Source organism: Urocampus carinirostris, chromosome 8 (genome assembly GCF_059441175.1).
Source record: "Urocampus carinirostris isolate Australia breed hairy pipefish chromosome 8, RoL_Ucar_1.0, whole genome shotgun sequence".
Lineage (NCBI taxonomy): Eukaryota > Metazoa > Chordata > Actinopteri > Syngnathiformes > Syngnathidae > Urocampus > Urocampus carinirostris.
Genome location: NC_142356.1, coordinates 3,313,872 through 3,340,319, shown reverse-complemented (window position 1 = coordinate 3,340,319; position 26,448 = coordinate 3,313,872). Strand labels below are relative to the sequence as shown.

The 26,448-nt window shown below is 39.5% G+C and overlaps 1 protein-coding gene across 4 annotated transcripts in view; it reads right to left on the bottom strand.

Moving 5' to 3' along the window:
- The window catches only part of tsc2 (TSC complex subunit 2), a 45,871-nt gene that overhangs the window by 3,964 nt on the left and 15,459 nt on the right, over positions 1 to 26,448 (bottom strand). The window contains exons 26-38 of one of the 4 annotated variants that reach the window (XM_088341366.1): positions 25,196 to 25,290; positions 23,232 to 23,372; positions 19,790 to 19,951; positions 18,396 to 18,554; positions 16,857 to 16,969; positions 15,185 to 15,427; positions 12,426 to 12,653; positions 10,005 to 10,079; positions 8,076 to 8,233; positions 4,530 to 5,104; positions 2,075 to 2,153; positions 1,918 to 2,004; positions 298 to 484 (exon numbers count right to left, since the gene is read on the bottom strand). In XM_088341366.1, the coding sequence (XP_088197492.1) occupies positions 298 to 484; positions 1,918 to 2,004; positions 2,075 to 2,153; positions 4,530 to 5,104; positions 8,076 to 8,233; positions 10,005 to 10,079; positions 12,426 to 12,653; positions 15,185 to 15,427; positions 16,857 to 16,969; positions 18,396 to 18,554; positions 19,790 to 19,951; positions 23,232 to 23,372; positions 25,196 to 25,290 (2,302 nt within the window). The remainder of the gene's footprint in view (positions 1 to 297; positions 485 to 1,917; positions 2,005 to 2,074; positions 2,154 to 4,529; positions 5,105 to 8,075; positions 8,234 to 10,004; positions 10,080 to 12,425; positions 12,654 to 15,184; positions 15,428 to 16,856; positions 16,970 to 18,395; positions 18,555 to 19,789; positions 19,952 to 23,231; positions 23,373 to 25,195; positions 25,291 to 26,448) is intronic. The other 3 variants (XM_088341367.1, XM_088341368.1, XM_088341369.1) reach the window with 3 other exon arrangements.

The window sequence follows — 26,448 nt, the reverse complement described above, 5'->3', positions numbered from 1 at the left end:
AGGAGAGAAACAATAGAGACAAGAGAAGGGAGAGATAAGAATGAGAGAGGGAGAGTACAAAGGGAGAGAAGCTAAAAATTGGAGACTGAGAGTAGATAAGTGTAAGACAGAGTAAAAAGAAGGAAAGAACAAGGGAGAGAGAAGAGAGGGAAAGAGAGAAGAGAGAAAGTGAGAAAGAGATAACAGAGGGGGGGGGAAACAGGTGGATCAAGAGAAGAGATGAAGAAAAGTAGAGTGAAAAATACATATAACAGAAAGAGAAGGAAGAGCGAAGGAAAAAGAAGTCTATGGGACTACCTTGCATGATGTCATCGTGCCAGCAGTAAGTGAACTCCCCGTCGTCCCCGTACTGGTCCAGTCCCCCCAGGAAGATTTGGTCCGGGTCGCAGTCCTTCAGGTGGATGAGTTTTCCCAAACCCGTCAGGAAGGACGCGTAGCGGTTGGAGCCGTACTCGTTGGAGAGGATGCCCACCTCGTTGCTCACCTGAAATCCCAAAAGGGAAATTGAATGGGAATGGCCGAGGATGGAGGAAACCATTCATTTGGGGGGTTTGGAGCTATTGCGCAATCCTTTCAGGGGGTCTGGACATATTAGTGATGGCCACACGAGCAAGGGTAATTATGCGTGTGTCTTCTTCATATTTCTTGATGATTGTAAGCTTTGTTTCCATGGTTATCCATTTAGCATCACTGCATGCCTTGGGACCCACAGCGAATAATATAGTTCCAAAAAATACAGTATTGTATCGCTGACTCAGTATTTACAACATTCTGATTTGAATGAAGAGAAAGTCATAGTGAGAGGTAGTTCAGCCAATAGGACATCAAATGATTAAAAACATACGAAAGTGATTTCAAACAGGAAAATGATGTAAAACAAATTATAAAAATAAATGAAATAAAATTGAGGCAAAAAAGTTTTTTTTTTTTTTTTTTAAATATGAATAAAATAATAATAAATGGAAGGAAAAATAAATACAATAACAATTTCTGAAAAATAAAATACATATTGAGTAAAAAAATTTAAAAAAATTACAAAGTTGAGGCAAGTTTTCAATTTTGTCAAGATATAAAACATAAATACACAACAAAACAATAAATACAACAAATATATTTTAAAAATAAATAAAATAAAACATGACATAAAAAAAGCAAATTGTTTTAGTATTTCTATTTCATCAAACAAATAATACAATAACAGAAAAATTACAAATAAAGAATGTCTAGAAAACAAAATGAAACATCAAACAAATAAATAAAACAAAACAAAAAATACAAAATTCAATTGTGGCCCAAAAAAAAAGGTTCTGATTTTGTCAAAATACATACAGTATAAATAAATCAATCTAACAAAAACATTTAAAAAAAAATAACAAAAAAAGAAAAATTGACAAACATAAAATAAGGAACCAAAAAGGTTTCTATGGTATCTATTTATCTATCTATGGTACCCATCTATCTATCTATGGTATCTATCTATCTATCTACCTTGAAGGGTCACCGACAGCAAGACAAACATGTATACAAAAACAAAGAAAGAAAAAAAAAGAGGAAAAAGTAGTAAAAAACAAAAAAAATGACCATGGCCAACCCAAATGCCCAAACACTCAAACAAGTTAGGCACCTAAGTTGGTCCCGCTTTCGTCTTTCAGATGAAACGGGACACGAGAAAGCGGCCATGTCACTCGGGTCAGGGTGACACAACACACTCTTCTGTTCAACAGCAGGACCCGACAGCTTTCGCTGGTTTACCCTTGCCGTATCATAGAACACATCCAAACATCCCGCTATCCTTTTACAACACCTCTCCACTCATTCCTATCACCAACAAGAGCTCTAGCAAAAACAAATTCTACTATCATATAATAATAATGATAATAATAGCGATTAAATAAAAATAAAAACTTCTGTCCCCACCTGACCAGCTCCAACAAAGATGACTCCGATCTTATGAGTGTCATAAGGCGGCATCTGGTCCAGAACCTTGACAGCACGCTCGATGACCTTCACACAGAGGACACGTTGAAATCTCGAGGTAAGATGGACGGCACTTTAAGGTAAGAGCAGCACTCACTTGCGTTTTGGGAAGCAGCAGAGGCTTGTTGGCTTCGTTGCCGAAGAAAGGCGAGTGGTACAGCTGCAGGAATACAAAACTAAAAAAAACAACAACAAAAAAACACAAATATTTGTCACCATGCATACGTGTCATCAGTCAGTCAGTTGGATCTCGGGTTAAAATTGTCGTGTGGCGGTGGATAAAAAAACGTATGCTAATTAGCCAATGCATTCTAAAACAGGTAAACTAAATATTGTATGGTAAGCAATACTTATAATACTAGATGATTAAATAACATTATAAATAAATAAAAAGGAAAAATCAATTTGATTGACTTTAGCTGGTAAAGTGGAGTTCGTGGGTGGATGCAGGAGGAGACGATAGATTTGAATCAGGGACGATTTTAAAACTTGCGAGGAATGCTTTAACCAACTCCTTGTTTTGAATAATGTTCTTGATCGTTGATTGGTGATGGCCACACAAGCAAGTGTAATTATATGCGTGTCTTCTTCATATTTCTTAATGATTGTAAGCTTTGTTTCCAGGGTTATCATGATTTTGCTTCACCATTTAGCATCACTAGGCCTTAGGACCCAAAGCGAATAATATAATTCGCAAAAATATGTTATTGTATCGCTGACTCAGTATTTTTGACATTCTGAATTGAATGAAGGGAAAGGCATTGGGGGAGGTAGTTCAGCCAATAGGATATCGGAGTTTTCATGATACTTTGACGCAAGGATAGCAGACCAGCATTTTAAATGACATCAACCAATAGCAGACACGCATTTTTAAGACAACTCCCCATACGCACAAACACTGCAGAATTTGATCAGTTTTGGGGATGCGAAGTAAGAAAATGCCGTTAAGAGGGGACAACATCCCATTCCACACAACCGGATTCCTAACATGATGACACAGCTGGGATCAACAGTGGCGCTCATTGCTATAGCGATAGTATCCCCTAGTGGTAGTTAACAATATTTACATTTAAATCGAACCATATGGACAGCATCAAATGGGGTTAACTCCGAAAGGGGAAAGTTATATTGTCACACTAGCAAATGTCATCCACAATCAAGCATTTTTTTGGTAAATAAAATCAACTTTCTTTGTTTTTATTCTACATAGTCTGTCTTGCTTTGAGTAAAAAGGTGCTGCGTTGTGTTCGGAACGTTTAGATTTAAATAAAAATTGAGGGACCACACTCCGGTGTTAGCATCCATGAGTACTTCCGCAAAAATGAGCACATTGCTCATCTGCACGTGCGGACCACTTGTGGTGTTCACACAAGAGATGAAGTCCCATCCAAGTTAGATTTAGTTGAACACTTTCACAAAAAATATCAAATTTCACCCAAAAATCGGAATAGAGGATTAAGCGCTGCAGTGTTGAATAAACCGCTCCATTAAGTTTCTGTTTTGGTAACAGTTTGCACCTTCTGGTTTCAAACAAGCAAGGGTTTTTCTTTTTTAAGTATTTTGGAGAATGATTGTGTTTCAAAGGTAAGAATAGACTGGATGATTATAATTCACGCGTTTGTTACCTCCTGTCTCGATGACCGTAATGCACTACTCTCCGGTCTCCCAAAGTCCAAAATCAAGAGCCTTCAGCTAGTACAAAATGCTGCAACGAGGATTTTAATTAAGACAAGAAAGTTTGAACACATGACCACGATTTTAGGTAACCTGTATTGGCTCCCTGTTAGCTTAAGATGTGATTTTAAGGTTCTGTCAGTATTATACCAAATCATGCATGGACTTGCTCCCTCATCTCTTTCAGATTGAATTTCCCACTATGTTCCGGTCCGGAGCCTTCGCTCTGAAAATGCTGGTCCACGAGTGATCCCAAGAGCCGAGAAGAAATCCACAGAGCATTCTCGTTTTTGGCCCCGCAGCTAATCTAAGCTTAAAACACACTTCTATTCTATAGCATATGAATAACCTATATTTTATGTAGACTAATTCTGTTTATTATTTGTTATTGCAACATCCATTTTGGCCTGGTCATGACCTCATGTGCGGTCCCTTCTCAAGATTTCTTCATTTTCCTCATGTTGAGGTTTTTGAGTTTTTTCCTTTCCCTCATGTAGGTTTTAGATCAGGGGATGGTGTCATAATAGTCTGTGGTTTGCAATAATCTGTGGTCTGTGCAGCCCTTTGAGACTCTCTGTGATTAAGGGCTATACAAATAAACATGACTTGGCTTGACTTGATGATAAAATCTATTGCTTTTAATATTGAAAGGTTGGGTTGAATGCAATATTAGCAATCTACGATCACGTCATCTGCTACCAGTGACTGAAATGATCCAGATTAGAGCCAAAATGGGCAAAAAGAAACAAAACAAAAAAAAAAAAAAGACGAGGGTAGACTGTTTGAAATGTTCCAAAAAAACGTCTATAATATGGGGAAAATGTCTAATTTGAGAGGTACGCAAATCTTTCAAAGTTGTCCTTTTTTGTTTACTCTACCTGGGGCAAAGGCCCGACGTCTTATCAGCAATGCCGGGTCCGGCTCGCCCGTGGTACGAATCCCTCTCGCCTCTCCTCTCCCGCCTGGAGGACGGGGCCGACACGGAGATGGTGTGGCCCCGCGGTCGGTGGCCCCCGCCGGGCGAAACGGCCCCCACTTGCGCCCCGCTGGGCGGGAACTCCAACCTCATCCTCGGAGGAGCGGGGCCATCCGCCGCTGGGGTCCCCGTTCCTTGAATCTGCACCAGGGGCCCGTTGAGGTCCCCCCCGGCGCTCTCCTTCTCGACAGGGGGCTGGATCTTTGCCTCCGGGGGCCCGCGAGGCTGGCCGGCGTCCCCGAGTGCCGTCTGCGATTCCGCTGCCGCTTTAGAAAAGGCCTCGGATAAAGTTTGGAGCTCCGGGGAAGAGCTGGATTTGTTGAGGCCGTGGTTTTGCGAGGGGTTGGCTCCCAGGAAAAGGAGCTCTTGGCTGCCGGGGGTGGAGAGGCCGGGGGTGGGCTGATCGATGGGGATGGCCCCTTCGCTCACCTCTTCTAAAGTGGACTTTTCTTCATCTTGGCTAGAGGTGGAAGAGGTCTGAAGGAATAAAAACTAGATGAGACCAACAGCCATACCAAGTACAGTAGACCCCCAGGATATGGTAACCCTTCTTTATTTTGCCCAATTTCGTTGTCACAATATGTTCAACCCATTTTGTAACAATGACAATAAAGGTGTTTTCTATTTTATTCTATTTTATTTTAGACATTTTCACTTTAAAGTGGGAGGTAGAAAGATTTTTCGGCCTCTCTTTACGGCATTTTCCCCTCTGTACGATATCAACAACTACTTATTTTGCATGCCCAAAAACTTGAAGATTCCAACTTAGTAACGTCTTTTTGATGCCTGTCTATCATTGGTATCTTTGTATAAAATGCTGGTCTGCAATTGGTTTGCTTTATGGCCTCATAAAAATGCCAATATGCTATTGGCTTAACTACTTCCCACAATGCATATCATTCTCTGTTCGGTTCGGAATCCCGTGTGCTTTGTTTAGACTTCATGTGTCAGCGATACAATAACGTATATTTCGCTTTGTATTTATCCGTCATCGACCTTGAAATTAAAGGGAGAAGCAAAAACATAATAACCATGGAAACAAAGTAAATATTTTTCTACTGTATATATATTACATTTCAGAATGTATAAAGAGAACTTTAAAAATTTTCACAATAGAAAGAGGTTCTCAGTAAAAAAGGAACCGCACATCATACCTGCTGTTACTGCAAGTGTCCAGCAGATGGCACTAATTTACCATAAATTCCCAAAATCGTAATGTCAATACAAAAATTAGGATTCCTAGATTTGTTTGCATAGTTTTTATAGAAAATGAGTAATTAGTAATTGTTTACAGACTGGCGTGGAAAACTACAGATGATTCGTAGTATTTGCCAGCTCTTTGGTCTGCTATTGGTTAGGGTATGTTATTTGCTGAATTCCCTCCCACAATGCATTTCTCTTTGTTCAATGAATAATTTCATGTGCTTTGTGAATACTTTGTGTGTCAGCAATAAAATAATGTAAATTTTCACAGTATTTATTGGCTATGGGTATGCAGGCTTGCAGTGGTGCTAAAGCGAAGAAGTAAAAACATAAAAAACATGGACCCTAAGCTTGTGATAATCGAAAAATACGGCAAATAAATCGATTCTGTTGCTCAGTTGCATGGCCGTAACTAACGGCAACTATTATTTAAAATAAGGAGGAGGCTTAAGCCAGGTAATCTTCAGGGGGCATGAGATTCCTCGCAAATTCTAAAATCAGCTTTGTTTTTGATCTGCTGTCACTCCACCCCCTGCACCCACTTGCCAAACAACCAGCTTAAGTCAAAGGTAATTCAAATTTCATTTGTAATCTACATGTATAATCATAATATAACTTAATCATATACACATATATTAAACATAAAGTTAGTCGTACATACTACAGTACACTCCTTCCATTTTCTGCAGAGATTTCATCATATAGTTTAATTTAACAACATTGATGAAACATCACTTTTAAACATTGAAAGGTAGTCTTGTGTAAAGAGTATATAGCAGAGGAAATGTATTTTCCCTTTCGGAAAATTCTAAATAAAGCCATCAGTAGCTAAAGCCTTAGTAAAATAAATTAAAACACGTGCATAAAAATGACACAGATGGTGGCTGTTTCGTCTCAGCTCACTCTTTTGGCTTCCAAACGTTTGCTGGGTTTTTATATATTTTTTTAGTGATACGGTATTTCACAAAAGTCAGTACACCTCTCACTTTTTAGAGAGATTTCATCATAACGTTTAATTGAACAACCTGAAAAAAACATCGCTTTGAAACAATAAAAGGTAGTTTGTGTAAAGCTTATATAGCAGTGTCAATTTATTTCCGCCCTCAAAAACCCAAAATATAGCCAATAGTAGCTAAACCATGTTAACAAGGGGCGGCAGTAGCTCAGGAGGTAGAGCGCTCGTCTTGGGATCAAGGGATCCCAGTTCGAATCCCGGCTCGTCCGTGTTACATGTCGAAGTGTCCTTGGGTAAGACACTGAACCCCTAATACCCCCAATAAGCAGGTTAGCGCCTTACATGGCTGCAAGGCCGCTATTGGGAAATGTGGAGCACATTGTAAAGCGCTTTGGGAAGTCATTGACTTGAAAAGCGCTATATAAATGCAGATCATTTCATTTCATTTAACAAAAGTGAGTAAACCCTAAAATGAAAGTTCCTGAAATTCAATATTTTGTGTGGGCACCATGATTTTGAAGAACCATTTGAATCCTCCAGGCCATGGATTTCACCAGAGCCTCACAAATTGCTACTGGAATGCTCTTTCACTCCTCTATTATAATAAAACTGAACTGGGGGATAGTCAAGATCTTGTGCTTCTCCACCTTCAGTTTAAGGATGCCCCAAAGATCTTCTATCTGTTTTAGATCCGGAGACATGCTTGGCCAGTCCATCCCCTTTCCCCTTAGCCCCTTTAGAAAAGCCTTGGTCATCTAAGAAGTGTATTTGGGGTCATAGTCAGTCTGGAAAATTGCCCTGCGACCCAGTTTCTGGACTGAGGGTATCATTTTTTGCTCTGATATTCTACAGTACATGCTTGTGTTTGTATTTCCCTTAATGAATTGCAACTCTCCAATTCCAGTTGCATTGATTTGGCCTTCAAACCATGATATTCCCAACACGATGCTCGACAAACATGTTTGTACTCCCCACCTGGTAGCCGCCACACATCCTTCACACCATCTGAGCCAAATGAATTCATCTTTGTCTCATCAGACAAGAGAATATCTTTCCAGGCATGGCCTTTGTTGACAGACTACCTTTCATTGTGTCCTTCAGTGATGTTCTATTAAACATGATGATGAAATATCTGCAGAAATGTGATGGGTGTACTCACTTTTGTGACCTACTGTAAATACTATTTTGTTGTTGAAATGTTTTTATCTGGGGTACAGTGGGTTTTGAGACACATTAGTCAATTGTTATAGGTTTCATGCCCCGGCAATGTCACTTTCCTCCCATACTGACCCGACTGAGTGTCCCAGGGGGCGGGGCTTTGGAGAATTTCTCAGCAGAAATGAAGATGGGATCCGACGGCGCGGGTTCGAACTCCTCACTCTCCAGCCAATCGGAAGGCGTGTGGGCGCCCGTCGAACCGGTGACTTCCTCCGGCACCACTGCGGAATCTACGGCGGAAAACGGCCATAATGTCAGTTGGGGGGCAATAAAAGAAATTTCAGCTATGCCTTCACAGACAATCTCGGTTAGTCTCGACTCGGGGTGGGCGATAGCGCAAAAAAATGATATCAGGATTTGTATTGCAATTCTTTAAGAAAAAAAAATTATGGCCATTTTAAATAAAATAAAAATACTGACATAAAAGGAAATGTATCTACTTTCTATACAAGTTCAAGTTTTCATGGTTTAACATGTTAACCACACTAGCAAAGCGGCTACCAGTTATGTCCACAATGTTGACATTAGTAGTTAAGATCAGTGAAACGAGAAAAAAAAAAAAAAAATTCACATTAACTATTAAAGGGATGCTAGCGGCTAAAGAGGAGCTAGCCACCAAAGTGATGCAATTCGATAATTCCATCATAAGCAAAAATATATGAAGAATCGGAATTGAATTCACCTGGGGAGACCATCTAAAGTAGTTTGTAAGTTAAAAAAAAATTGATTTTTTTTTTGTATTGGATTAAAAAAAACTACATTAAAAATATATATATATAAAAAAAAAAGAGAGATTTTTTTTTTAATTCAAAAAAGAGAACCAAAAATGAGCAATGGGAACTTAAGACATTTGAAGTGGAAAATAATAATAATAAAATTCAGACAAATTATTAAAAATAAAAAAAATACTCATCCTCCCAAAAATGGAAGCGAAAAGGGTATTTTTTGACACAAAATTTGAAATTTCAGGCGTTATAGTATATCAATAAATAAATGTAACCCCCAAAAATTCAAGCAAAATTTTTTTTTTCACTTTATCTTTAAATAATTAATTAAAATATTGAGAATCTGAAAGAATATGTAAATTAATTTATTAATTGAAAACTTTTTTTTTAAACAAAGTAATACAAAATAAAGATACGCCCAAAAAATGTTTTAGACTCTAAGTTAGAATTGGGATGAATACATAAATAAAATAAATAAATATATCTTAAATATAAAGATATAGCCAAAATAATATTTATAAATATGAAACATATTTGTAAAAACTTTTTTCACTTTAAGTTAGAAATGTAAGGCAACAATATTGAGAAAATAAAAAAAATATTTAGAAAAAAATAAAAAATAAAACATTTAAAAAAAAAAAAATTCCCCAAAATGGACGCAAAAAGAGTTACAAATTTCAAGCTAAAATATGAACCCAAAAACTTAAACGAGTAAAAAAACATCTAAAATGTTTAAATCCAAGCTTAAAACACACTTCTATTCTAAAGCATATGAATAACCTAGATTTTATGTTGACAATATCTGTGTATTATTTGCCCTCATGTAGGTTTTAGATCAGGGGATGGTGTCATAATAGTCTGTAGTTTGCAATAGTCTTTGATCTGTGCAGCCCTTTGAGACTCTTTGTGATTAAGGGCGTCACAAATATGACCTGACTTTACTCGACTAAAAAAACACCAATTTATAATAAAATAAAAACAAAATGTGGAAAAAAAACAAAAATAAGTCCAAACAAAACCATTTTTGAGCTCACATGAGGTGACTTCAAAGTGTTGTGGTATCGCCCATCCCGAGTCCCCAAAATAATCATCAAAGCTGTCAGTAAAGCGGTCGGACGTCTCCGCACATCCACACAACATGCCGACCGAGATTCTCGGAGACGTTCTAAAACTACAAGCGTTGATCAACAGAGACAAGACACGGCGGCGTTGATCCATGGCAGAAAGAAATTGGATTGACTCCACACAGGGGGGGACGGTAGGTGGGGGACGGTACCTGCCCAGGAAATGCTCCTGTACAACCTGCTAGGGGCCGGCGGGCCCTGAGCCAGAAACCATAGAGAGCCGCTCACTGCAGGCAGGCGGGACGCCACATCCGTCAAACATGGCAAAGAGCCGGCGTTCACAATAAGTCAATATAAACAATAGAATAAGGCAAACACTGAAAAAGTGAAAGGTTGAAATAACAAACCTCAATGTGGATTTCCGAACCTGTAACGTGGCATTAACACAGCAATATAGCTGCCCTGTTTTCTGTAGTTAGAGCTCCATCTGGTGGTCGACTTGACAGTGCTGTTCTATTTGTGACAAGCGTATTAGAATGTGTCTAATATGATTGTATGAAAGTGTAAATATTAATTCCCTTTTGTTCATGAGGCTGTGGTTTTCGGGGGATATTTGGACTTTATAATGCCTTACTTGATCCATAAGTTGGCCATATAATTGTATCAAGGAGCGTGGTCCAAAAACATAATAAAAAAGTTATATTAAAATCATTTGAAAGAATATAAATCTTCTAATTAGCTCAATCAGTGCCATAACATACATAAGTTTTCAGAAACATGCCAATAATTAAAAAATAATATTCTAGAGGCTTTGGCGCTGCTGAACAGTAAGTATCAAGCCTCTGGGAATAATTCCATTATGATAAATCACCACAAGATGGCAGGAATGGCTTTTATCAGATCTTTGTCCGCATACTGAGGAGCCCACACATCCTTGTGTCAATTGAGAGTGTGTGGGGCCCCGAGTGACCGAAATCGTGGGATCCTTTCACGGAAAAAATAGGGCGTTGAAAAGTTGTTGTAAGTTCAGTGTTCTTGTGATAGCATGTTATTTTGCAAGCAAAGAGCTTCGGTGTTGATGGAAATTATTGTCTAGATAGATAGATGTTGAGAGAGAGAGAGAGAGAGAGAGAGAGAGATAGGTGTCGAGATATAGATGTCGAGAGAGAGAGAGAGAGAGAGAGAGAGAGATAGATGTCGAGAGAGATGTCAAGAGAGAGAGATGTTGAGAGAGAGAGAGATGTCGAGAGAGAGAGAGATGTCGAGAGCAAGAGAGACGGACAGAGATAGGTGTCGAGGGATAGATGTCGAGAGATGTCGAGAGAGTGAGAGAGAGAGAGAGAGAGAGAGAGAGAGAGATGTCGAGAGAGAGAGATGTCGGGAGAGAGAGAGACAGATGTCAGGAGAGAGAGAGATGTCGAGAGAGAGAGATGTCGAGAGAGAGATGTCGGGAGAGAGAGAGAGAGATGTCAGGAGAGAGAGGGATGTCAAGAGAGAGAGAGAGAAATGTCGAGAGAGAGAGAGAAATTTCGAGAGAGAGATGTTGAGAGAGGGAGAGAGAGAGAGATAGATAATTTATTCATTCCCGTAGTAATAATAAAGATATAGAATACAAAAATACCCTAGAGTATTTAAATAGTGCTACGAAAAATACACACTTGATAAAAATAGGTTAATATGCAAATGTGGGGGTGGGGTTTAATGTGGGCTTTTACTTCCCCGGGTGGAGTTAAAGAGCCTCATGGCATGAGGAAGAAATTATCTCGAAGTATCAAAAAAATTAAAGCACCGAAGTGAATGTTCTGCTCGAAATGCATCCTTTCACAGAAAGTCGTTTTCCTCCGAAGTTTTCTTAAAAATTAGTATTTTCAAGAAACTTCAATATGTTCAACTGTTGTTTTTTAAAGAATGGTAAAGCTAAAAAAACATACTTTTTGAAAATGTGTTGAATAAGTTACAATAATAATTTATAGTTGGGAAAATACATTGTATAAATTGGCCACATAATTTTATCTACTTTGTGGTCTACAACTGAAAAATGAAATAATATTAAATGAATTATATATAAAAATGAATTTTTCAAAAAGTAAGATTTTTTTTAAAATGACAAAATCAGTCGTAGTTTGCGTGATCCAAAACTTAATTGCCCAAAACACACCACAGGCAATGGTGCCCCTATAACCCTAGTGGTTAAGGGATAACCAAACCAAATATATATATATATATATATATATATATATATATATATATATAAAACTAAAAAATAAAGAGAATACAAACAAAAAATTAAATTAAATGAGGACAAAAGTAGCAATAATAAAGCATATAAAATACATCCAAAATAGAGCGAACCAAAAAATCTAAAGAGAAAAAAAATTTAAAAACTAAGGCAGTTTAAATTAAAAAATATATATATTTTAAAACTGTACAGAAAATATAGTATAGGTTAGTTTTATTCTTGTATAAGCTGCATGGTCTCGAGCTGAAAAAGTAAAATGGGTATGTATCAATAAACTAAAACTAAATTTAATAAAAATCCACTGGTTACCATAGTAATAAAGTAGTCTGGAAAATATGCTATATCCACTTCCCCTGAAAACAAATTAGATCCCGCTGTATTGGGGTCACCTCACCCGTGTTGGAGCGCTGGATGAGGTGGGGTTTCGCCCCGGCGTTGCCGTGCACTTCATTAGGGGCCGGGGTCGCCGTGCTGGCGGGGGCACTTGCCGTCTGGGGGGCCCGCTCCTTCACGCCTTCCATGGCCATCAGGACGGTGGAGAGCTCCTGCAGGGGCATGTTACCCAGCTCCGAGGAGAAGGGGCTTGGGGGGTTCTCCAGACACATCAACCAGCTGGTGTTACCTACCCAAAGGGGAGAAAGACATCGATCGGACGATTTCCTACTACAGAATATTCTGGATTACAGGCCGCTCCTTTTTTTTCTACATTTTAAACGAGGGTGACTTTAGACTCGTGTGCCAGGCCCTTCCTGCGGATCTCCCTAACTGTGGTGCTTGTCAGGGCCCGGTGTTGGCTAAATCAGAGGGGGAATTTCCATGACAGAAAAGGAACACATTGGGCCTGAAGGATGTTTTATTTTATTTAATTGACTATAAGGGATTTTACAAATTACAGTTATTGAATGCAATGAAGATTTTTCACAGAGGAGGCTGAAGTTCGAGGACAGGTCGCACTGTTCCAAGTGTGGAGTGTTTTGGCTGGGGAATTTTGATAGCGGGGCGCTGACGAGGGAATTAGGCCTTGTTTTGATAAACGCTTGGCATGGTTTTGAGCTGATATGAGTTTCCTTTAGACGTGGCGGCGCCTTTCGGCGAGGAGGTGGTGAAGCTGGCACCTGACCCGCCCCATGGGGGGGCCTTCGTGACGCACCGGTCAGACAAGGTGGGGGCCACGTGGGGAGTTCCTGGCCCGCCCATGGGGGGTGGCCGACGCCCCGACGTGTGAAAAGACGGAAGACGGAATGAGAGACAAGAGAAGAGAGATCGTGAGAGGGAGGCTCGACGAAGACTAATTCGACAATAATTCGGCTAAATTTGATGGAATTCACTTAGCTAAATACTTTAAGAAAATAAATCTGCCCCCGTGTGAAAATGACGGCTATCTTTGTTCATTTTCCCATTAAGAAACGAGCATGCATTGTTAGGAGAATGAAGTTTGTGTTTGGTTAATGGAGTCAGATAACTAATTTGAACAATTTGGTAAACGCTACATTTGTAATGTAGTTTTTTCCCCTAACAGGCTATAGAAAGACACTCGTTTGCAACGGTGTCCAAAGCTGTCAATCTCTACTAGCGCAGCAGTCGATATTAATCAAATTGACAGTTTAACATACACAGTGGTACCGCTACTTACTAATATGCAAATGTTTCAGGTTACAAAATACTGAACGGGAAAATATTGCCTCTAGTTATAAAGGCGTTTCAGGATACAAAGTCAAAAATACAGTACACGATGCCATTTGCTGTTCTTAGTTATCCTAGCATGCTATCTTTCTGTACTAGACATTCCCCCACCGATTTTTTTTTTAAAACCTAAGAAATGGATGCGAATGAGTTCATTTTTATGGCTTTTGAAACATATGACAAAAAGTTACCGGACACCAGGGCAGACAACTCTGAAAAGTTGCCCGCCCAGCCATAAAAAGGACTAATCGCAAAAAAATAAACCATTTTCGCAAAGTATTCAGGATTGATAATTAGAATATATAACAGAACAACACTTTAAAATTAAGTTTATTATAAATCTACTTATAACATTCATTGCATGTATATGACATCGCTGTTTTCCATCCGCCATCAGTATGTACCTGTATTTACTCATCCTTATTCATGCAATGTTTGCGTTGCGTCGTCTGCTACAAGCCAAGTGAACTCCTCTTTCCACAATGCTTTTAATGTAAGTGTACGTTTTGTAGCGTCATCAATTTCATCAGCTTCTTTTGAATCTTTCTTCCGGGGCTGAGGTTTTGGCTTGATTCCTAACCACTTCTCCATTTTTCTTGTGTTCTCTTTGCGTCTACTTTGGAAAATGATATGCAAACGCACGACCCTATAACGCTCGGGAGAATCCGGAAGCATGAAGTTATTCGATGCAGGCTTCTGATTGGCTGCAGAGTATGCAAATTGACAAACAAACCGAAATTCCGAAATTTTCAAACCGAACGAAGATTTCGAAATCGGAAGAAAGCAAACGTTTGATTTGAAAATAAATCTTTGGGTTTTTTTTTCTTGAAAAAGTTGTCGGCCACCTGGGCGGAGACGTTTTGTAAGTTTTACGCCCGACGTAAAAGATGCACGCCCCGGGGGTCCGGGACGTTATTTCCGACACTGTTTTTAAACTTGTGGCTTAAAATCTGGTGCAGCTTGTACAAAAACAAAGATGGGTTCCTTACTTTAAGGTGGTGTCCTAACTTAAAAATGTTCTACTTGCTGATACCCTCTTCTGGTTGAAGCCATTATTGCAGCTCCTTCTGTTACATGTGCAAGTACATGAAAGTCTTAGAAGCGCTGGGATGAACTCTTTCTTTTTTGTATTTTTGGAGGATTGGGTTGGCATTTAGACTGTGTTGGAAACAGTCCTTTTCTTTTTTTCACCATTTTCATCTTGGAATATAAGAAAACTGATACCACGCGAGTAATATCACGCAAATCCCTTATTTCCCCGCCTCCTTTCCTCCAGCGTAATGCACTTTGTGGCCAGAACACCAATGATATGAGGGGATAGATGCTGTAGATTTTTTTTTTTACAAGGGCTCTTTGAACTCAGTTGGGCATTTTTAACACATACTTAATTGGGATTTTTTTAAATTTTAATCTTTTTAAGGACATCTCAAATTTGCAGATGCAACTTTTCATCTCGGCGATCTCACATACCGGACGGTCTCCGGACGAAGATCTCGGCCCAGCCTTGCGTCAACATGGGGACAAAATCGGCCAGACCACGATTTTCCTTGAGCGGGGGGCCCGAAGCGGTAGTGGCCGAGGTGGACGAGGAAGGGCTGAGTCCGTCCAGAGTCGGGGCCCCCGACGGGGACAGCTGAGCCGCCAACTCTCCCTCCGAGGGGGACACCAGGGGGCTGAGGCTTTGGGCGGGGCCGGCACGGAGGGCGTGGCCACCTGGTGGTGCGGGCACCCAAAACAAAATTACGCTCTTTCCCCAGGAAAACTTCAAATCTTAGCCTGTATATTTCTGATCTCCTTATAATTAAACATGGTAACATAGGAACAATATTATTTCCATGTTTTAAACTACAGTGGAACCTAGGTTTTCGAACGCCTCTCAGTTCGGAAAAATCGGAGTCCAACCAAAAATTTCGAGAAATTCTTGCTTCGCTGTTCGGTCAAAAAAATCGGAGTTCGAACGCAGGTAATGCGTGAGTGCGTACGCTAGGGTGCGGTGCTGAGCGCCGTCCGGGTGTTTTAGCCCCTTATTATACCTCCGAAGAAAGTCAGTGCAAGCGGCAAAGTTGCTACAGGTAAAAAAAGAAAAGTAGTGCGTACAACTATTGCATTTAAGAAAGAAATAATAGCCAAATATGAAGGAGGTGTGCGAGCGCCTTCTGCTGACCACCACAGAGGTAAAAAATCCTATTCATAAGATTACGATAACGCAAACGTACGATTAGCCTGGGTTAGCATTATGTGGGTGTTGGAACGAAGCCCAACTTTCAGGGTGTTGGAACGGAGCCCCCTTTCCAATGAACTGCTCACCACTTGTTGTGGAGACCCGGGTGCTAAATGACTTGTAAACGACCTGATTTTTTTATTTTGACACGTCCGTGATAGCGTAATCTTTCGTACAGATGATTACGATAACGCGAACGTACGATTAGCCTGGGTTAGCTTTATGTTTACGTTAAACATTCATGGTAAACATTGGAACGGATTAAAACGATTTACATTATTTTTAATGGGAAAAATGATTTCCGTGATCGAACAAATCGGTTTTCGAACAGGGTTCTGGAACGGATTATGGTCGAGAACCGAGGTTCCACTGTACATGGTTTAAATAAAGATGTGTCAGTTTTGTGTGGATTTGCCTTCCACCACTAGGGGGTGGTCAAGCTCATTTTAATCCAAAAAGTCATTGCAATAAAAAAGAAAATACACAAGGAAAATGAACGAAAGGAAAATAAATTTCATATATAGATGTCCCCCCAAATTTTTTTTTGTTAAGACTTGTGAGATGTAAATATTACGACAAAACATAAAAAATAAAACATTAAACTGTTACAGAATTCCTACAGCTTAAGGCAAATTAAATAAGACTTTTTTTTAAATGCCTTTTAAAAACAAATTTTAGACGATGTTGACCAAAAAACCCACAATCGATAAAACAGAACAAAAAAAAAACACATGAATTAGAGGCCATTTTAAGCAAATGTTTTTGGTTTTTTTTCAATCACATTTTGGTCTAGTTGCAAAATTTTCATCTCGCCAAAATAAGACATGGAAAGCAACACATAAAAAGGATGTTTACAGGACTTTATAGATTAATATTGTTTGACTGATTGAAAAGAAAAATTTTCATCTGGTGGAATATTACCTGACATGGAGCGGACCCGAATGCGCGTGGCTCTGCTTTGTTGCTGGCTGGATTGGGACTCTAGCTTAGCAGGGGCTTCTTTGGTCAGTCGAGTGTGGAGCGAAGGGTCCGACCTGAGATCCAAAATAAAGACGTCAAAACGTCAGACACAGAGCACCACCACCACCAGGTTGGGCCTGCATCTGTGGCTACATAATAACTCTAATAAGGCACCGAACCTGTAGCTCATCAACGCCAGATCCGTTAAACAAGAAATGGATGACCTGGAGCTACAACTCGAGGAAAACCGCCACATTTGTGACTGTTTTATCTTAATCATCACAGAGAAGGATTATTGATGCTAGTGTACCGTGTGTAACTAGCAGGGTTGGGTAGGGTTAATTTAACTTGATTACTTTCAAATACTTTTGAATTACTCCAATACCAAATATGCTAATAAAAGACAAAAGAAACTAAATAGGAATAAAATGATGACTCACAACACGTGGTAAGCTTTCTCTCCTGGCTTTGATCTCTCAGATATCCGGCAAAACTAACATAAAATGCGACAGAAACAAAATGAAAATAAATCCAAACAGCTTGCCAACATCATTTTTGCCGTTCCATGTATTCCGTTACTCCCCAAGCCTGCACAAAATGGAGTCATTTTATTCATATTTAGTTTCTTTTGTCTTTTATTAGCATATTTAGTATTGGAGTAATCCAAAAGTAATTGAAAGTAAACAAGTTAAAGTAACCCTACCCAACCCTGGTAACTAGCTTTCTGCTTTCTGCATCAATTCTTGCAACGAAAGGAAAAGCTGCCTAATTCAGTTATATGATTGTAGATCAGGTTTGTACAGTTTTTTCAAGCATTCACAAGCACTTGTCAAAACTTGGAACCACAACATAAAAATTCAAGCAATATAAAGTCAAGTCTTGTTTATTTTTATAGCCCTTAATCACAAAGAGTCTCAAAGGGCTGCACAGACCACAGATTTTTGCAAACCACAGACTATTATGACACCATCCCCTGATCTAAAACCTACATGAACGCAAGGAAAACCTCAAAAACCTCAGTCATGTTTCTATGTATAGCTCTTAATCACAAAGAGCTCAAAGGGCTGCACAGATCAAAGACTATTGCAAACCACAGACTATTATGACACCATCCCCTGATCTAAAACCTACATGAGGGCAAGGATAACCTCAAAAACCTCAGTCAAGTAGTGTTTCTATGTATAGTTCGTAATCACAAAGAGGTTCAAAGGGCTGCACAGATCAAAGACTATTGCAAACCACAGACTATTATGACACCATCCCCTGATCTAAAACCTACATGAGGGCAAGGAAAACCTCAAAAACCTCAGTCAAGTCATGTTTCTACGTATAGCTCTTAATCACAAAGAGTCTCACAGGGCTGCACAGATCAAAGACTATTGCAAACCACAGATTATTGCCATCCCCTGATCTAAAACCTACATGAGGGCAAGGAAAAAGCACCTATCTGAACACTGCGTATAATTATATGATGACAATAAAGCTCATTCATTCATTCACCTGGTCATTTCGGTGCCCCCTCCTAGTCGATCAGCCACGTCCAGGCCAAGCAGCGCTTGCGTTCGAAGTCCTCCGCTCGTGGTGATGGTCACCAGCTTGTTGCCCACCAGCCAAGTCATGCTGCGGCCCCCCGCCAACAGGAACTCGGCGATCGGGGATCTGAAACCAAAGTCAAATGAGAGAAAAACCAAAAAGACAAAACCATTTGTGAACATGTCTCCAAAACTTAGTGTTGGAGAGACTAGAGTTTGACTTGATCGAACAATTGATTAATATTGTAAATTCCGGACGACAGGCCGCCACTTTTTCTGCTACATTTTAAACATTGCAGTTTTATTTATGGCTCTTTCTCTTTCTTTCTCTTTCTTTCTCTCTCTCTCTCTTTCTTTCTCTCTTTATTCTCTTGCTCGGTTTTCTTCTTTCTACCTATTTTTCACCTCTTGTTCTTATTTCTTCTATCTTTTTGTTTTATTTTACTCTTACATTTTTCTGTCCTTTTTTCTCCATATTTTTTTCTTTTTTGTCTCTTTTTTTAATCTCTCGTTCTGTTTTTTTCTCTTTGTCTTTGACTTTTTTTTCTCCATTTATCCTCTCTTATTCTGTCTCCTTTTTATCTATTTCTTTATCTTTTTTCTTTCTATTTTTCTCTCTTTCTCATTTTAGTCCATTTCCTCTCTCTTTTTTCACTCTCCTTTTTGCTCATTCTCTCTCTATTTCTCGATTTTAATATATACTAGTCTGGCCTCAGTGAGAGCTTTTTCTAACATGCGGCTACTCCACCGCCCTGTGGTCCTGACCTACCAATTCAGGAATACTGCTGTAAAGTATGTTGGTTTTCATTGTAAAGTAGTCAAAATGGTTTTGAAACTGGAAAGATGAACTCAAAGTCATATTTGATATGACTTTTTACAAGGACTTATTTTGATGATGTATAAGAGAGATATAGATAGATATAGAGAGATATATAGAGATAGAGAGATAGATAGATAGAGAGATAGGTAGATAGAGATAGAGAGATAAAGATAGATAGAGATACAGGGATAGAGATAGAGAGAAATAGAGAGAGAGAGAGAGAGAGAGAGAGAGAGATAGAGAGAAGTAGAGAGAGAGATAGAGAGGTAGAGAGAGAGATAGAGAGGTAGAGAGAGATAGAGAGGTAGAGAGCGAGAAAGAGAAAGGTAGAGATAGAGAGAGGTAGAGATAGAGAGAGGTAGAGATAGAGAGAGGTAGAGATAGAGAGACATAGAGAGACATAGAGAGAGATAGAGATAAAGAGATAGATAGATAGATACTCTATTCATACCCATAGGGAAATTCACACTTCCAGCAGTGAACAACTCCTAATGAATTCTGCAATCGCTACATGCCTCCCACGCATAATTATCTTCCTTTACCTTTTAGGTAGCGCCGAGAAGTTGGAAAAGACGTATCTGGCCATCATATCCAGACAGGTTTCGGTGAGTTCCAGGTGGACCGTCTTTAGCCCCTCGTCCGCCTGCGTCACGGCGTTTTCGTCGGCCGAGCCCAGGCTGCACGTGGTGGTGGACGTTTGCATCCTGCCACAGGCCGAAAACAACAAAAACAAACAAAAAAAAGACGAAAATAGAAAAAAAAAAACAATCAACAGAAGAAACGGGTGACTTTGTGGAAACGTCCGAGGAATACGTGCACTGTAGGTACGAAGCACGAGCATGCATGGGCAGCCACCAACAAGAACACAACATGTAGGAAAAGGTAAAAAGCTGCTAATTGTAACTACATAAGTGGAGACCATCTTCCTTCCATGTTTTGTTCAGTTACAGTGACAACATTATGTGTCCTGGTCTCGTTGTCTAGGCACTCACCTTATTGTTTTATTCTCGTGTGAGTACTTATCCTACATTATCATCCTTTCATGTTTTGTTCAGTTAGAAATAGGTATGTTTCATGGTCTCATCATTTTGGCAATCTCGTCATGGTTCGGTCCACGTGTCCCGTGTTGCCGGCCTTTCACGTTAGTGTTCCAACATATCCGGCATTGTCCTACTTTTCATATTTTGTTTAGTTCGAGCTGGTTAGTGTTCGAACAGTGTTTCATAGTAATATTTTGTTGTTGACTCATTGTTTTTGTGCTGTTTTTATTTTAATGTTTGAAATAAAAGTTTTCATTTATCATTCATTCAATATCATTTTGGCTTTCTCTGTATATCAATGAGTTAATATATCCATTATGTTGTCCTATTTTATGTTTTGTTCTGTTCGAACTAGTTACAGTTGTCATATCTAGGTCAGTATACTGTATCTTCTGTGTCTCTCCTTTCATGTTTTGTTCAGTTAGAACCAGTCAGTGTTCCAGCATTATATTTCATAGTCTCGTTGTCATGGCACTTTGGTAGTTGTTCTGTAGATGTGTTTGAATGTTTTTTTGAGTCGTCTCGCTTTCATGTTTAGTTCTGTCAAAACTAGTTGGTATTCAAAAATATTTACACCAAATATTACTTACTGGAAAGAGGGGCTGAAATTGTTTAAAAATCCCCATAAAATTGGCTTATTTTACAGAAAATGTAATTATACATTTTCCAAATCAAATTTTTTGTTTACATAATGGCCCTTATTAAACGTATTCTTTGTATGGAACCAAAATGCCTGTTTTGCTTGTCTTGTTGTGTATTTATATCGTATTATTATTAAAAGTATAATACTTAAATAATCACTTATAGTGGTATTTAGAGAGTGATCATTTATTAAATATGTAAATATAAAATCTATTAATGATTGCTTTCTTGTCTAAAATTTTTTTGGGGGGGATATAATTTTTTTTAAGTGTTTCTCATCTGAGAGTGATGATTGCGGGTGGAATGCTAAATATTTACAATTATAAGAAATTTAAAAAGCTGGACTACGAAGACACTACTGCCACCTGTTGAGCGGGAGTGGAATGACACTCCAAAGCGTGTATCCGACAACTGCAATGCGAGACACACAAAAGCTGGTCAGCAACCCAAAGCTCAGCAAAAAAGACGTGAAGAATAGGAAGGCCAAAAGCTTCACGATTAGCCCCGCTAGTCCAAAATCCCACTGGAGGAGATTGCCATGGTCCGAGCAGCAAACATTGTGAGGTGAGTGATGCCAAAAGGCGGATTCAGTGCTGCCAGCTTCAAGTGATCAACCCATCGGTAAAAAGTTAAAGATCACTTGGCTTTTTGAAATGCATGCTTTGATTTGTTAATGAGCCAATCGAAACCCAATCACTATCAAAATAAGAGACATTTTAAATGGAAAAAAACAAACATCTGCACTAGGGATGCACCAAATTTTTCAGCACCGAATTCTGGAGAAAATGACCGGAAGTGCATTTTTGTATCGGAAGAAATCAAAAATAAAACAAGCTTCTGAAAGACCTGAAAGACCAGACCTCTTTAAATGTGATATTAGTTTTTCCTCCCCCTTCTCGCATTGTTTTTATGCTATCCTCACTAAATAATGTAAAACTACAAATGTATGGTTGCTTTTAAGTTCAAGCAGTCACTATTTTTTCATTAGGGTGATTTTGGACAGTTGAATTACTTATTCCTTCTATTTCTGTCATTGTTTGAATGCTGTTCTCATTCAAATATGTAAACCTATAAAGATTTAAGTTCTTCTAATTCAAGAAAACAGTTTTTTCATATGGATGATTTTGTACGGTTCGTTTACTTATTCCTCCCCCTTCTGTCATTGCATGCTATGTAAAAATAGTCAAGTCAAGTCACACTTATTAGTATAGCCCTTAATCACAAAAATGTCTCAAAGGACTGCACAGGATTACAATTACACCATCGCCTGATCTTAAATACAGAAACCTATGAATGTTTGGTAAATTATAGTTCAAGTAGACATTTTTTGTTTCATCTGTGAGATTTCCGGAGCATTCAGTTACATATTCTTCCCCCTTCTGGTATTGTTTGCATGCCATCTCTCTTCACATATGGAAAACTATAAATAATTTGTAGGTTCTAGTGGAATGACATTGTTTTTTTATCTGTATGATTTTGGACAGTTACCTACAACTCCCTCTTATTTATGTTATTCAGAGGTAAGATCTTAGGGTTGGGTGTAAAATGTCAATCATTACGTTCGGGGGTGAACAGGGCCAAGCTTCTCTCTGGCTGACTTTTTTTTAATTATCCACCTGTCACTGTTATTTATTTGTTTTTCTTTGTGGAGGATCCACGCTATGGATTCCACCCCCCCTCTTGTACAGTTGGCATGCTCAGATGAATACACTAAGATGAGACTGTTAGATAATCTTCTAAAAAAAGGTCAGCAAGATAAATGCCAGGCCCTAACAAATAAATTATGAAGATTCAGGTTTGCTTTAGACTCGGTTTCTCAAACCAAATTAATTTGTCGGGCTGGGGATGTGTTGGGCTGGATCTCTTAGGCCCCGATCTTACTTCTAATGCCATTGTTTGCATGCTATCCTTATATATTTTTATCAAATCACTGAGAAGTTTGTTACTTTTCATTGAGCGTGATTTTTTTTCCAGTGTTTGATTTTCGGTTTTCAACTTAGCTTTGCAGTTTGCGATTTTGACCCAAATTTTCCTTTCAGTGCATCCCTATAAGCAATATTTTCACTGAAAAAAACAACATAGGCACAGATGAAGATGCTTTCAGCATGCAAAAGAAAATCCGTAACAGCAAAAACGTGGACAATCGCAGCACACCACAAACAAATCCTTGCATGCTCAAGGCGTGGAGGGCGAAAAGTGCCCGTTGGCATGACGACGACCAAACACCCCAATCGCCCGTCCCACCGAGGAGACGAGTAAACGCTTAGCCGGGCGTTTTATTTGATTTTTTAGATTTTCTGACCTGCGGACCGCGTGATCCGAGACACTGATGCTGCGGGATCGGAAAGCGTCCATGGCTGACAGGTCCCGCAGCTCTTTAGCTGGAGAGTTGGCGCTATTGGCTACCGCTGATGCCGCCTTGGCCACTTTTGCCGCCCGCAGACTGGGCGGTGGGGGGGGGAGATTTACGAATAGGAAAGGGTAGGCGGGGCACGTCGAGGGTAGTCGGTACATTGTCGAGGGTCGTCAGGAAACGTCGAGTTTAGTCGGGGCACATCGAGGGTAGGCGGGGCACGTCGAGGGCATGTCCAGGGTAGGGTGGGTCAAAGTCGAGGGTAGGGTGGGTCAACGTTGAGGGTAGGCGGGTCAAGGTCGAGGGTAGGCGGGGCACGTCGAGGGTAGGTTGAGTCAACGTTGGGGGTAGGCAGGTCAAGGTCAAAGGTAGGCGGGTCAAGGGTAGGCGGGGCACGACAAGGATAGGCGGGGCACGTCGAGGGTAAGTCAGGTCAACGTTGGGGGCAGGAAGGGCAAGGGTAGGCGGGTCAAGGTCGAGGGTAGGCGGGGCACGTCGAAGGTAGGCGGGGCACGTCGAAGGTAGGCGGGGCAACATCAGGGGAAGGCGGGGCGTTTCCAGGGTAGGGCGGGTTTAACGTCATGGGTAGGGTGGGTCCACGTCGAGGGTAGGCGGGGCACATCAAGGGTAGGTCAAAAGAAGTTATGGGTAGTAAAGGTTAGGTGGGTCAACGTCGAGGGTAGGGTGGGTCAACATCAGGGGTAGGCAGGTCAAGGTCAAGGGTAGGCGGGGAACGTCGAAGGTAGGCAGGGCAACATCAGGGGTAGGGCAAGTTTAACGTCATGGGTAGGGTGGGTCCACGTCGAAGGTACGGGGGGCACATCAAGGGTAGGCGGGGCACGTCAAGAGAAGTTATGGGTAGTAAAGGTTAGGTACATCAACATCGGTCAAGGTCAAGGGTAGGTTGGGTCGACGTTCGGGGTAGGCAGGTCGAGGTCAGGTGGGTCGAGTGAAGGTTAGGCGGGGCACGTCAAGAGTAGGCGGGACACGTCAAGAATAGAAGTGTCGGAAGCCCCGATGAGAGCCATAGCAACATCAGCACAAACCACAAAGGACACATGTGCGGAAGGGGGCGGATCCAGGATGACACGACCACGCCCCCAAAACCACGACACAGCCAGCACCGATTGCAGGATGCCGGGTAAGGAGGGGTGCGCCAAATGAAAATTTGAAAGGAAAAACAAAAACAAGGTGAAAATTAACAGCGGTCAAACATTGACAATCAAATCACAAAAAAAAGCATAAAGAAGATAGAGATCGGTTCAAAGGAAGAACAAAACGACAGCAAAGGGGGGGAACGAATCGAGAAGCCACAACAAAATTGAATAAGGGAGGAAGAGCAACCAAGATGAAGCTTTAGCACGAGAAAACAAAATCTGTAACAATTAGGACAAAAAGACGGGAGGATGAATGTTGTGGTTTGTTGCCACCATCTGCATTTAGGGTGTAGTGCGCTTTTGGCATCACAATTTAATCTTTGTAGAAAAACTTTGGAGGAAACAAAGAAAAACATGACTAATTCTTATACCGTGATAACTCGGCACTCGATCAGAATGCATTCTGAATTTGTGTTTGAACACGCTAAATTGTTTGAGTACCTAAACATATTTTCCAATACAAAATCATCGTACTCATATTCATCAGTTCCAATGCGTTCCAAAATATCAATAAAAACATGTACCTAAACACCTATTTGTAAAATAGGTGGAAAAAAAAAAGTATCAAATATACAGAATATGATGTGAATGCTTGTCCATCCACGTTGCACAAATGAGAAAACAAATCACTGGAAACTATCCCAATGATCACCATGGCAATCAGAGCACACTCCTCGCTAAACGGTGTTACCGTGGCGACCCCGAGCTTCTTTTTTTTGCTGCCGAGTTGTGTCCTATTTCGTACATATCCTTTACCTTTTGGGTCTTTCGTTGAGGCTCGTGCTTCTGGCACGGAAAGAACTCTGCTCGTGGCTGTCGTCGAATGGCAGCAGGGCGTTGGAACGCAAACCCTGGGTGAAGACAAATTCAAACCTGGATCATAGTTTACGACACTCATGACTGTTTAAAAAGTGCTATAAACATAATCTGGTCTCATTTCGAACGTTCTAAAAATGTCTTTCAGACGTCTCCCAAAAGACGTATAAGATCAGATGGGGCTGTTTGGACGCCTATCAAGTGTCCAAACAGCCCCAAAAGTTTTGAGTCCAAAAGACTAATTTCGGACCATTTCTAGAGATGTCTAGTAAAAATAAAGATTTTCAATTTGAAACAAAAATAAAAAATAAGTGGCAGCACGGCAGCGCAGTGGTTAGCGCGTGTGCGGCACAGTTCTGAGGTCATGAGCTCAAACCTCCTGTGTGGAGTTTGCATGTTCTCCCCGCGATGACAAAAGAAGATGGGATGTGATTGGAGATAATGTTGCAATAAAAAGAGTAGTCGCTGTCATGAAAAGATAAAAGATGAATCTCTTAATTTTTTTTTTCCAGGATATAAAAAGTTTTTTGTTTTACATTTTTGGGATGATTGCAACGCTACGTTTTTATCGACAAATTTAGCAAAAATAACAAAAAAATGACCACTTCTTTTTCTGAAAGCCCCAAAAAACAAAAAACAAAAAAAACAAAGAAAAAAAGTATTGAAAAAAAAAAATAATAAATTACAAAAACTATTTTGAAAAACAGAATAAAATATTCCTGAACCTAAAATTTTGAAAATACAACAAAAAAAATTCTAAAATATATACTTTTTCTAAAAAAAAATATATATATATATATATTTGAAAAAAAATATTCTGGATGAATGAAAAATAATATCATAGAATTTAGGATACAAATGAATGGGAAAGAAATATAATAATAAAAAAAATAATAAAAAATAAAAAAATAAACTATTTAAAAAATATATATATTTATTAAAATCTGAAACAAATATTAACAATAACAATAGTACTTTTTTTTACCTAAAAAAAAAAGAATATTCCAAGAAAAATATATTTAAATAGATAGAAAACAAGATTCTGAAAAACACAAAAAAACAATTATTTGGTAAAACTAAAAAATAAATAAATACATAAATAAAAGTTATTTTAAAAAATAAATACATCTGAGCTTCAACAGCCTCTCATAGTGACTTATCACACACTGTCACTTCCAAAATCTCTTTTGTAA